The sequence below is a fragment of the Leucoraja erinacea genome, chromosome 9 (assembly GCF_028641065.1).
Source record: "Leucoraja erinacea ecotype New England chromosome 9, Leri_hhj_1, whole genome shotgun sequence".
NCBI classification, from domain to species: Eukaryota; Metazoa; Chordata; class Chondrichthyes; order Rajiformes; family Rajidae; genus Leucoraja; species Leucoraja erinaceus.
The window spans coordinates 57,949,195-57,962,911 of NC_073385.1; the positions used below are offsets into that span (position 1 = coordinate 57,949,195).

The following is a 13,717-nucleotide window of genomic DNA, read 5'->3' on the forward strand; positions in this document are numbered from 1 at the left end:
TGAGGTGCTAAATGATAATGAAAGGAAAAAGGGAGACAGAATATTTCCTCTGTCAGGAGAGAACGCAGAACCAAGGGAGAGCATAGGATTCAAACCATACTGTTCAGGGTGATATCAGGAAGCACTTCCTTACGTGGAGTCTTTACCCCTGTCAAGTTTTCACCATCCTCCCTGACCTTCCTCTTTATGATGCAGAACAGTCACTCCTCATCAGAGACCTTACCTTTGTATCCCTACATCCACACCTCATTGAGTTCCCAGCCCACCATGATGTTCTTCTCTTCTTCCATCGCCTCCACCTCCGGAGCTTTTTCTCTTGTAACGATTCCTTGCTGCCCAGTGACAAACCCATCTCCCGTATGCAACATTCATTCCCCTCACGGGGCCCCCCTGCCAGCCTTCTACCTTCTCTGGACCTTATTATTTCCAACTGCCAGCGTGACATCAACCCTCTTGGTTTCTCCACATCCTTTACCTACCATAATCTCACTCCCTCTGAATGCACAGCCCTCTTGCTCAATCAGCAACAATCCCAACATTGTTATTAAACCCACCGACAAGGAGAGTGCCGCAGACTACTTTTACCATGCTGAGGCCAGGTGACAACTCTCGGAGAGTTCCTCATATATGCCCCTTGACCATGACCCCACAGGCGAATACCAGGTCATCATCTCCCAGTGTTTCCACTTTCATCAACTCTGGCCTCTCCCCTCCACAGCCGCACACTGCCCGCTTCTATCTCCTTCTCAAAATCCACAAACAGGACTCCCCTGACAGACCCATTGTTTCTGTCCGCTTCTGCCCAAGGGAACTGATCTCCAAATACCTTGATTCCATCCTATCGCCCCTTGTCCAGTTCTTTCCGACCAACATTCGAGACACCTCACACGTCCTTCAACTTTTCAATAACTTTCACTTTCCTTCCCCCCTTTGCCTCTTCCTTACCAGTCCCTTTACACATGCATCCCCCACCAGGAAGATCTCAAGGCCCTCCGGTTCTTCCTTTTACAGAGACCCAATCAATTTCCCTCTACGAACACTCTTCTCTGCCTTGCAGAACTTGTCCTCGCCCTCAACAACTTCTCCTTTGACTCCTCTCATTCTCTCTGAGTTAAAGGTATAGCCATGGGCACTTGCATGGGTCCCAGATATGCCTGCCATGTCGATTACGAACCAAACATGCTTGTTCCAAATATATACTGGCACCCTCCCCCAACTCTTTCTCCGCTACATCCCGGGATGGCGGGACTGTCATATGTTGAAAGTACAGAGCGACTGGGCCTGTATATGGCCTCTGTCATATGGGGTTCCACAGGGCCCAATTTTAGGGCCCTTGCTTTTCTCACTGTACTTACTTCCTCTGGATTCCATTCTTAGAAAGCATGGCATCTCTTTTCATTGTTATGCTGATGATAGTCAGATATATGTGCCGCTGAAGAAGAAAGATGCTTTCTCAGTCAAACCACTTCTGTTATGTCTTGATGACATTAAATCCTGGATGGCCCTAAACTTTTTAAATTTTAATGAAAAGAAAACAGAAGTGATAGTGTTTGGTCCCAATGGCTCCCGTGAACCTCCCCCTGTTGACTTGGGTCCCTTGGCACTGTATGTGAAGCCAATAGTTTTAAACTTGGGTTTTAAGATGGACAGTGATTTTAAATTAGATCGTCAAATAGGCGCGGTAGTTAAGTCCAGCTTCTTTCATTTAAGGCAGCTGGCAAAGGTGAAGCCCATTCTTGAACGACAGCATTTTGAAACAGTAATCCATGTCTTCATCACGTCTCGGCTGGATTACTGTAACGCACTTTATTTTGGAGTTAGCCAATCTTCCCTTGCACGTCTCCAGTTGGTTCAGAATGCTGCTGCTCGCCTTTTAACTGGAACATGTAAGAGGGAGCACATAACGCCTATTCTGGCCTCCCTCCACTGGCTGCCTGTGTACTTTAGAGTTCATTTTAAGATTCTTTTATTTGTTTTTAAATCTTTAAATGGTCTCGCCCCGCCTTACCTCTCTGAGCTGCTTCATCACTACGCTCCTGCTCGGTGCCTCAGGTCAGCTGATCAGCTGCTCCTGGAGGTACCGAGGTCTAAGCAGAAGCTCAGAGGGGATAGAGCCTTCTCTGTTGCTGCTCCGACATTATGGAACACTCTACCTTTGCACATTAGACAGGCCCCTTCACTGTCCATTTTCAAAAGGAGTCTTAAAACCCTTTTCTATTCCTTGGCTTTCTCCCCTGCATGAGACTTTGCTCTTGTTTTAGTGTTTCTATTATTGTTTTTTATTGTTTTTACTGTCTTTTAATGTTTTTATTGTTTTGTTTTATGTTTATGATTAATCATGTACAGCACTTTGTTGCAACAGTGGTTGTTTTTAAAGTGCTCTATAAATAAAGTTCAGTTCAGTATACACTGGAATTTAGATGAGAAGAGATCTTATTGAAACATATGGGACATGCTAGAGGCAGGAAACATGTTCCCGATGTTGGGGGAGTCCACAACCAGGGGCCGCAGTTCACGAATAAGGGGTAGGCCATTTAGAACGGAGAGGAGGAAAACTTTTTCACCCAGTTGTGAATCTGTGGAATTCTCTGCCTCAGAAGGCAGTGGGGGCCAATTCTCTGGATGCTTTCAAGAGAGAGTTAGATAGAACTCTTAAAGTTAGCGGAGTCAGGGGATATGGGGAGAAGGCAGGAATGGGGTACTGATTGTGGATGAGCAGCCATGATTGTAGTGAATGGCGGTGCTGGCTAAAAGGCCGAATGGCCTACTCCTGCACCTATTGTCTATTGTCACATCAACGACAAACATCAGGGCAACCTCCTGCAACCACATGGAACTCGTTGATTTCCTTTTCTTTCCAACTGACCTCTACCCTGCCTTAAACTCACTTGGACTACACTGTACTCCCCTTTCTTGATCTCTCTGTTTCCATCACAAGGGGCAGAACATTCACTATCTACAAACCTAATGACTCTGTTTTCGCAGCCATGCTTCCTCCCACTTTGCTTCTTGTAAAGACGCTATCTCATACTCTCAATTTCTTCATCTCTGTTGCATCTCATGCCTATTTTGCCCCTCATCCTCCTCTTCCACCTACATTTCTTCCTCTAGCTTCACAATTCGCAACTTTTTAAACCTGTTGTCTCACACCTTCTGTCCTTTCATCTCTTGCCTTTGTCCACCATTTGCCAATCAAAATCCCCCCTCTTCTTATTCTTTGGAGTTATACGGCAGCCGGCATCCACAATGTTGCATTGCTGCCACCTTCTGGCTTCACTCCACAGTCCTCATGTCTTTACTTTATATCCTTTTTATAAGGCCAGAGGCCCTCAAGAAATTAAACAACAAATTTACTCCTTTTCCTTCCCCTCCATACTCTAGAATGTTCTTTTCTGATATATCTGTCATTCTAATTTTCTTCATTTCATTGATCAAAACTCTTCTTTCTGTTGCATTTCTTCTACATGCAACTAGAGCATGCTGAACTGTTTCCGGCTGATGGCATTCCTCACACATCCCAGTAGGGTGTTTTCCCAACATTTTTAATGTGCTGTTCAGGTGGGGTGTGTCCCATCCTCAATCTTGCTAATACTACCTGTTCTCTCCTGTTCTCCCTCTTCTTGCTGTAATGCCCACTCTGTTTTGTAGCAAATAGAGGTGTCTCCCCTTTGTCTCCTGTTCCCAGTATTGTTGCCATTCCTGATTTATTTTCTTCCACACATTGTGTCTTCCTTCAGATTTGGATAATTGTAGGTTTACCTCTATGTTCTCTTTTTTAACGGCCACTTTTGCTAATTTATCCACTTTTTCATTTCCTAGCACACCAATGTGTGCTGGGACCCACAACAAAGTAACGTCACTGCCCTCCGGAGAGAATCAATCAATCAATCAATCAGTCTGAAGAAGGGTTTCGGCCCGAAACGTTGCCTATTTCCTTCGCTCCATAGATGCTGCTGCACCCGCTGAGTTTCTCCAGCTTTTTTGTGTAACCAACGTCACTGCCCTTCCTTGTTACTTGGCTTAATAGTTGTAGAATTTCATACACTAGGTCAGGCCACCTATGGGATGCACCAGACCCAATACTCTGGATTGCAGACAATGAGTCGCTACAAATTAATATTTAAAATCCCCCCTCACTTGTATCAACCTATTACATACAATCAATCAATCAATCAATCAATCAACCTTTATTGTCGTCTTGCAAAGCAACAGTTGTGCAGTGCAAAATGAGAAAACGTTTCCCAGGGAATACCAGAGCATCGCACATAAAACCTAAACATTTCACGTCAATAAAAACAATCCAGTCCCTGATAAAACAATACGAATAGTTAAAAAGTGCAGGTAAAAAACAGCAACATTAAAAATACAAGTAAAAACAGTCATAAATTGTCCAGGACAGCTGATTTAAGTGGCCAGTGCCAGAGTTGTTATTAAATTGTCAGTGCAAAAAGCAGCAGAATTAGGTGGAGTGACTGTTTAGCAGCCTACAACCTGTGGAAGGAAGCTGTTTAGCAGTCTGGTTGTCTGGGTTTTGATGCTACGGTATCTCTTGCCTGATGGCAGGAGATCCAGATGTGTGTGGAGGGGGTGCAGTCTGTCCTTTGCTATGTTCAGTGCTTTTTTCAGGCAGCGGCTCTGGAACAGTTCTTGTACCGAGGGTAGGGAGACGCCAATGACCCTCTCTGCTCCCCTCACTACCCTCTGCAGAGCTTTCCTGTCTGAGCAGTTGCAGTTGGAGTACACATGTTAATGCAGTACCTGCCAGGCTGAATCCTGTCCCTCCTTTTCTTCAGCTTTCTTCTCTCCCCTGCAATCATTCTGAAGGGTCTGCAACCAAAACATCACCTATCCATGTTCTCCATAGATGCTGCCTGATCCGCTGAGTTACACCAGCACTCTATGTCTTTTTTTAAAATTAACCAGCATGTTTCTACTTCCAGAGGTTTTGATGAGCTATCTTGTTGAACTGCTGCAGTCCTTGAGATGTGAGTGTGCCATAATGCTGTTAGGGAGGGAGCTCCAGGATTTTGTCCAGCTAATGGTCAAGGAACAATATATTCTCAGGTCAGGATGGTGTGTGGCTTGGAGGGCAAGTTCAGCTCGTGGAGTTACCCAGCATTTGCTGCTAATGAACCTCAAGCTGGTAGAGGTAAGGAGTATGGATGGTGCTGACTCAGGAGAAATAGTGAGTTGCTGCAGTACATAGATTGTACAAATTACTGCTAATGTGCATCGGAGGTGGAGTGAGTGAATAGTTGTGGATAGGATGCCTCACAAGCAAGCTGTTATATCTATACATAACTAAAACTCTGATTTTGTTATCTTCCGGTTTGGCGGTCTTTCTATTTGTGCAAAAAAGGTTCGCGATAGCGCTATGATTTTTCACCAGTTCACTCACCTTTCTCCTGTGCTGCGAGTGCACCAAGTTTCGTTCCGATCGGTTGAAGGTCGTAAAAGTTAGCGAGGTTTAAAAATCTTAAAAAACCCGCGTGCGCAGATCGATCTCTTCTCCTGCCTTCCAGCGCTGCGCGGATTAGTCTCTTCCCCTGTCACTCCCCGGGACCGTCCACCCCTTCCTGCACCATCGCGTCTTTACTGGAGCTGGGAATCGCCAGCGGAGGTTTCCAACTGGACTTTCAGAGGGACCCGAAGCAGCCCAGCTCTGCCCCAAGCAGCCCCCCAGCCCCAAGCAGCAGCCCAGCCCCAAGCAGCAGCCCAGCCCCAAGCAGCAGCTCAGCCCCAAGCAGCAGCCCAGCGTCGGAGACCCGACCCAGCCCAGCCCAGCAAAGCATGGGAGACCCAGCCCAGCACGGAGTCTAAGGTGTCGCCAAACGGAAAGTGGAGACTCTGATCCCGGCGGAGAACGACCAGCGAATGAGTCCCTAGCAAAGCGACCAGCAACCCCTTCCCCTCTGGTCCCCCTCGCTGGCTCCTCCCCTCTCCCCCTTGATGCCCCCCTCCCCATGGCTCTTCCCCGTCTTTTCACTTTGCCCGCTCACATCATCCCTTTCCCCAACACTCCCCCCATGCACACACCCCCTCCCAAGCCCTCCCCCCACATACCCCCACCCCCACACACCGACCACCCCCCCCCCCCCCCCCAGTTAGGGGCTATGGGTGAGTGGTGGAATATTGTGTTGGGGGAACGGGTGAGTGGAGGAATATTGCGTTGGGAAATGGGTTGCGTTGGGGGACCAGGACTACCATGTGACTGGGACCCTTTAGTCTAGTCCATTATGATATCAAGCTTCCTGAGTGCACTCATTTAGGTAATGGAGATTATTCCATCAGACTCCTGACTTAAACTTTGTAGATAAGGGACCGGAGGCAAACTACTTGCTTCAGGATTCCTAGCCTTTCACATGTATAGTGTATATGGTTACCCTAGTTCAATTTCTGGTCAATAATAACCCCTAGGATATTGATAATGGTGGATTCTGTCACGGTAACACCATCGATTGTCAGGTGATTGCTGGTTTTCTCTTGTTGGATATCGTTATTGCTGGCATTTCTGTGGTGCAAAATGTAACTTGCATTCCCATTTGCTGTTTACTATATTCTGCCTTCAGCTCTTTCACAAATGTTCCCTGTTATTCTTTCCCTCACCCTCACTTCTCTCCAACCTTGTCCAATTTCCAACTTTACCCAGCTCTGGTGCGAAGACATTGACCAGAAACATTAAGTTTCTTTCTCCACAGATGCCACTTGACATGCCAAACATCCTGTCTTTGTTTCATATTTTCAGTATGTTAAGTATTTTGTTCACTGGCTCCACGCTGTTACTACTTCAAAAGGATTTCTGAGAGGCAATAAATTTGGCTTGAGAGACTACAGATGCTGGAATCTGGAATCCAGGTCAACGGGTTCCAACCAGAAATAGCAAGTCTAGATAGAGGTGGTGTCATACGGCAACAGAAACAGGCCCTTCGGCCCAACTTATCCATGTTGACCATTTAGACCCGTCTAAAATAGTCTAATTTCCCCATATTTAAACAAAATCCCTCTAAAACTTTCCTGTCCTCATGTCAAATAAATGTTGTTCCAGATGAAGGGTTCAACTGATAAAAAACTGTCCATTGCCTCACCATAGATCGCAAAGTGTTACGAGTGCAAGATTTCAGCATCTGCAGTTCTTTCTCTCCCCACCATAGATGCTATTCAACCGCTAAGTTCCTCCAATAGCTCTTGTGTTTGGTTTGCAAATAAACATCAGCCTTGCCAGCAAGGCCCGCAACCCATAAGAGAATAAATAAAACATCACTGAGGCTTTACCAACAGAGATTCTGATGGATACAAAATGCTGGAGTAACTCAGCAGGACAGGCAGCATCTCTGGAGAGAAGGAATGGGTGATGTTTCAGGTCTTCAGACTGAGAGTCAAGGGAGAGGGAGTTTAGTGATATGGAAGGGTAAGGTGTGAAAATGACAGATCGAAGCAGACAATAAGAAAATGTAGAATGGTTCATTGTTAGCTATGGAGAAGGTAACAACACGGCATACAATTAGTAATATTTAATCAGGAGGATAGTAGAACTAGTTGGAGAACTAGGATGGGGGAGAGGGAAAGCAATTTGCGTTGGGCCTCATTCTGACAGTGGAAGCCAAAGATCTTAGAGCAGAGCTCTAAGATCTTTGGTGGAAGCGGCCCAGGACGGAGGTCAGTATGAGAATGGGCCAAGACGGAAGTCAGTATGAGAATAGGCGAGGGAGTTAAAGTGTTTAGCAACCCAGAGATCACGCATGCCTAGTTGGATTGAGCAAAGGTGTTGAGTGAAACGATCGGCAAGCCTGCGCTTGGTCTCGCCGATAAAGAGTCCATAGATACAGTAGATGAAGTGCAAGTGAACCGCCGCCCCACCTGAAAGGACTGTTTGGGTCCTTGGACAGAATCGAGGGGGAGGTATAGGGACAGGTGTTGCACCTCCTGCGGTTGCAGGGGAAAGTACCTGGGTTTGGGATGAGTTAACCAGGGAGTTGCTGGGGGGGGGGGGGGCGGTCTCTGTGGAAAAGGGTGGAGTTGGGATGTGGGTTGGTGGGATCCTGTTGGAGGTGGTGAAAATGTCAAGAGGATCATGTGCTGTATGCGACGGCTTATGGGGTGGAAGGTGATTCTGATGAATGTTAGTTGACATAAAAAATAACAATTAGAACAAAGTGGGAAGAAACCCTACTCCTCTACAATTCCCGCCATGGGATCTAATGCATCCATCCAGAAGGCGCCGGAGACAGGCCCTACCTCTTCACCAACACTGTCTGTCTGTCTGCCAGCCTGTCTGCCCTGCCTGCCAGCCTGCCCGCCCTGCCTGCCCCTGGCCGAGGTTAAACCGCGTCAATGGCCCGTGCACGAGGGGCGGCGGTTAAACTGCGTCAATGGCCCGTGCACGAGGGGCGGCGGTTACTCGGCGGGCGCCACTGGCTATGACCCGCTCCCTCGCCAGTCGCCCCTTTAAGCGCGGCCCCGCGCCAGCGCGAAGCGGCCCTGGTCAAGAGCGGCGCCGGACGCGCGTTCTCTTCCACGACAGCAGCGGGTGAGAGGGGACGCGCAGCGCAGCGCAGCGCAGGGAAACAAGCTGGGCAGGTTCTGCAGTTGCTCTCATTCCGTGGGTGGTTGTGCTCTCGGCGCTATTCCTCTCCTCAAGGTGTAGTTACACTGGGGCTGAGAAAAGCCCCCGGGGCGAATGGGTGGGCGAGCTTTTGGCAGGAGACGGGCTTTCGGCCGGGGAAAGGGTGGGGCAGATGTTGGGGGAGGGAAAGGGAGCTTTTGTACGTGGGGGTAACTTTGGGGGGAGGTGAACTTTTGGGAGGGGGAGCTTTAGGAAGTGTGTGGGGGTAGCTTTGAGAGGCTTGGGATGGGGGCGAGGAGAAACTTGGGTGGTGGAGCCTTTGCTGGAACTTTGGCTCAATAGTCTTATCTCCTCGTTTGCTCTGGGTGATGGATTCCTCAAAGCAGCATTATTTTCCTGGGCCAGCATTGGATATGAACTTTGGATACGCCAGTGTCTGCTGATCATCCTGTATTACGACAACATTTTAGTTCCTGCAAACTGAGGTTGGCTAACTGACCAAGGATGTTATTCATTTGAAACGTGGGATTTTTTTTTTGCATGAATATGACAATGCTCCAGTTTTAAATTCCATTTGGAATATTTTGGAGGATCAAGATCCAAGAATGCTCAACCAATCCCTAATGTCTACTCTTATCAGCCTCTCTGGATTCCAATCTCCTTGAGACATCGAGAACACCTATAGATAGCCATTATATAATAGATAGACACAAATGCTGGAGTAACTCAGTGGATCAGGAGGGATCTCTGGAGAAAAGGAATAGGTGACGTTTTGGGTCATTTACAGTACGGCTGGCAGAGCATACGTTATTTGAGAGTCGATGCTTCAAATCTACTCTTCTGCACATGTTTTTTTGCTTTAATATCCATGCATTAGTCATAGAGAACCAGAACAGGACTTTAAGCCATTGTGTATGTGCCAGCTGAAAAGTCCCTTGCCATGTCAATCCCATTTATCAGCACTTGGCCCTGAGCCGCCAATGGAACGTGAGCTTGTGCTGTAAGCTTTTGCATGTCTGGAATTTGTATATTAAGGAAACCACTTTCAAAGACTGAAAGAACTCATTCAACCTTTATTTGCCTGCTGGCATTTTCTGATAAACTACATCCCATTCTCTTTTCTTTTAATACCCTGCAATTTATTTCAAGTATTTTTAGATGTCCTACATTTCCCATTTAAAAAAATATATTTTTTTAATGTATTCCAGATAACTAAATCTTGCTCTGTAAACAACTCCCCTCAGGTTATGTTCCTACCACAGGAATGTTTCGGCTGATGTACTTCATTAACCCCCTTTTTAATATTTAAATCATAGCATTATTAAGACACAGAAATAGCCCATTTAGACTGCCTGCTCTTCGGAAAGCAATTATGTAATTCCTAACACCTCAGCTCGGTTCGCAATAACCAATCTGATCTCCAGGTGGCTCAGCACTTCAACTCCCCCTCCCATTCCGTATCCGACCTTTCTGTCCTGGGCCTCCTCCATGGTCAGAGTGAGGTCCACCGGAAATTGGAGGAGCAGGACCTCATATTTCGCTTGGGCAGTTTGTACCCCAGCAGTATGAACATTGACTTCTCTAATTTCAGGTAGTCCTTACTGTCTCCTCCCCTTCTCAGCTCTCCCTCTAGCCCTCTGGCTCCTCTTCCTTTCTTCTTCCCGCCCCCCCCCACCCTCACATCAGTCTGAAGAATGGTTTTGGCCCAAAACGTTGCCTATTTCCTTCGCTCCATAGATGCTGCCTCATCCGCTGAGTTTCTCCAGCATTTTTGTCTACCTTTGATTTTCCAGCATCTGCAGTTCCTTCTTTAAACATGTAATTCCTTTTCCCATTGTCTCTTTCGCCCATCCATTTCCTTTTTGAGCACCCTAATTGTTTCCACCAACTTTGCAGGTAGTGAAATCTAGATCCTAATAATACTTTACCTAACCCTGAATTTGATGCAGTCTTTTCACTTCATTCAAGACTCATCCCAATTCTCTTCATCACATTCAATCAACATGGTGCAATTTGTTCATGTCCAAAGGAGACTGGGATTTTGGTTAAATGTTACTGAGTATTTTTAATCTTTGGACAGTTTTTCTCTCATGCCCATCTTTACCTTTGGTCAACCTCTGGAAGCTCTTCACCACCACAGATGTAAGTGCCATCAGATGGCAGTGATTGAGGCATGTCACCTTGCTCTTCTTGGGGAGCAGTATCATTTCATACTGTTTTAAAGTGGGTAGAAATCTCGGACCACCTTAGTGATGAGTGATTGAAGATGTGCAGACCAACTGGCTGGAATTTTTGCAGACGTTTTAAGAACACGGACAAGTATAACATCAGGGCTGGATGCTTTCCGAAGATTCGGCCTCATGAAAGAACCCGTCATTCGGATCTTCAGACGTTTGCCTTGGTGACAGAGATTGCAATGTCATCACGGGCGAAGAGGGCTGGCGAATGTGAAAATTATTTATCCCACTGCATGTATCACTATATTTAATGGCGGTAATTTGAAGGGTGGTTCATAAGGTTCAGTGGTTACTATATCAGCAATATGCATTCACGCTACTTTTTTAACAAAAAAGAAAATTACATTAAGCAATTGTAAAAAATAAATTATCATGAGAATCCATACAGCTTTAGTAGAGTAATCCTAAAGAAGAAAAGATGAGAAACAATTGCTGTATGTGGCAATATTCACTATAGTGCACTGATGATGTTTGATGTTGTGTAGATGGCAGGTGAGACGGGTGAATCCGATAGTGATGAGGGTAAATTTAAAAGTGGTAATTTTGAGTGACATAGTTATTGCTCCTCACTTCCCTCCCAGCAGTCAGTGATTGATTGTCTGGATTGAGGAACTTTGATGCAGATAGTGGTGATTAGTGGGAACAGCTGGTTCTCCCTTTGGGCCGACAGTTTGGAAGAGGAAGCTGGGTGTAAAATGGCAGCAGAAAAAGGTTGCAAGCTTGTAATTCTGCTGGCTTGACTATTGTAAAGGACATTTTATAGGGAGCTTTCATAACTCCTAATAAATTGCCGCACAAGGATTCAAACAATTGTCTACATCCACTTTTTTACTCAATAGCCAAGTTCGAGAGATTAAATGCATTTAACCAATAAATCTGTCAATGCTTTAAATGTTCTTGTGACCATCAGCTTTTCAGGCTTCCAGTGGGAATTTCAGACTCTTCCTTGTCTTCAGATTCAACGCACCTATTCTTCTAAAGTTGCTGTCAGTTTGTTTTTTTCAATAACTGCAACATCTTCCTTGTTAGAATATCCTTTTCCAAACTTGAGCCAGTTTTTTAATTGTAATGGTATTTCTGTCAATAAAGGTAGAATTTTTTCAGTAATTTGAAATTCCAAGAACAAGACGACTGCAGAAAGTGCTGGATATTGCCTGGTCCATCATGGTTATTGGTCTCCCCACCGTTGAAGAGATCTCTAGGAAGTGCTGCCTCAAATAGGTAGCAGATATCATCAAAGATCACAACACTTTAGCCACACTCATTTTATTGCTACCATAGGGTAGTAGATACAGGAGTCTGTAAACTGGCATCGTTCGGGCTCTTGAGCCAGCAACTTTCCATCAGCCATCAAGACTTTGAACCACACTGCAGAGCACTACCTCAGCAAGGAACTACTAACGACTTTATAAGAGTTGTGTTAGTTTGGTTTGCTCTATTACAGTGAGGTTACCTGGTATTAGTGATATTTGTTGTATTATTGAGTTTTGTCTGTTTATTTGTTGTTGTTAATGTGCCTGTTAGGCTGCTACTAAGGATGTGTAAGGCTGCAAGTAAGGATTTCAAAGTTCTGTTCCCAATATATAGCAATTAAACACACAACCTATGAAGTCATGCACATCCTCTGGCCATGTATTTTGCCGGAAACTGTTGAATGTAGCCAATGTCAATTTATCCTGAGATTCTTTCATGTTGGTTTTTGCAGTTGTCAATTTATAGTCTTTCAAACATTTTCATGCATTGATGCATCCAGGCCTGATAAATGTGTCCAAATGTACATTTTATACGATAGACCTCAAATGTTGAGATCACACCCTGGTTGAGAAGGTTGACGAGGTCTTGTGAAGAAAGAACTCCTCCCTGACACTCGTGTGTTTGAATTTGGTGATCATGTGTGGCCTGCAGCAATATCTAAAATCATGTTCATATTTACTTCATCCTGTAGACATTTCTGGACCTTCCTTATAGAGCAATTATGAAACCAATTCAAGAACATAATCTTCCTGTCATATGAAAACACTTAATTTTTTGTAAAGTACAGAGATCAGGTATTTGTCACTTGATGCATGAGGATTTTTTGGAATAGTGCAAGCAAAGACCTCACCATGTAGCCAGCATTATAGAAGCCTGGAGTCCTTTTACCATCCTGAGATAGTGCTGGTACATGCTTCCACACAGTGCTGTTTTGTCAGCATTAAATAACTGTATGGGTCTAACTATTTTTCCTCAATGTTTCCATAATTCCTCTGGATAGCCATCGGCAGCTTTGTCCACTAATGCTGCCTCCCTTCCGAAGCTCGCTTCATGTAACATCTGGGACTGATACTGTTGCTACATGGAACTGCAAATAACAAGGAATTAATGTATTCTGCTTGTGTAAGCATTTTTGCTGCTGATATATGTGCAATTCTGTTATTATAAATATTTCTTTATTAAAACTTAATCTCATTCCTCCTAGGTCAGTTTTTATTACCATCGAGCATTCTCTTCACAAATGGTGTCGATTCAGCAAGTTGTATTAAACTCTCGACCGGGTGAGTTATTTCTACAATACTAGTTTGGTTTCGTGGTGACCATTTAATGTAAAAATTGTGCAATAACTTGCCTGAATATTAAAAATGATTGGATTTGATTAAAAACATTTCAACATATTTATACCAAGTCTTTGCTTTGCAAGAACGAAGCAGAAAGTTGAAACTGATCCAGAAAAGGACAAATGCCCAATACTTGGTCAGAGAGGTATATTTAAGGAAGAGATAGACTCTAAAGTTCTGGAGAATGAATTCCCATGGTTAAGATTGGCCAACTGAAGGCACGGCTATCAATGACGAAACTGGTGAATGAAAATGTCACTGACAAAAATGTAATAAAAAGACGCATTAGTAAAATAGGTCGGTGAACATGAATAAGCAATTGA

The 13,717-nt window shown here is 45.0% G+C and overlaps 1 protein-coding gene across 6 annotated transcripts in view; it reads left to right on the forward strand.

Moving 5' to 3' along the window:
* The window catches only part of ptgr2 (prostaglandin reductase 2), a 58,024-nt gene that overhangs the window by 4,119 nt on the left and 40,188 nt on the right, over positions 1–13,717 (forward strand). For 2 of the 6 annotated variants that reach the window (XM_055640887.1, XM_055640885.1), the window contains one exon: positions 13,259–13,334. In XM_055640887.1, coding sequence (XP_055496862.1) covers positions 13,295–13,334 — 40 coding nt within the window. In that variant the 5' untranslated portion in view covers positions 13,259–13,294. Of the gene's footprint in view, positions 1–8,077; positions 8,120–8,354; positions 8,639–12,095; positions 12,102–13,258; positions 13,335–13,717 lie in introns of those variants that run through there. The other 4 variants (XM_055640888.1, XM_055640883.1, XM_055640884.1 and 1 more) reach the window with 4 other exon arrangements.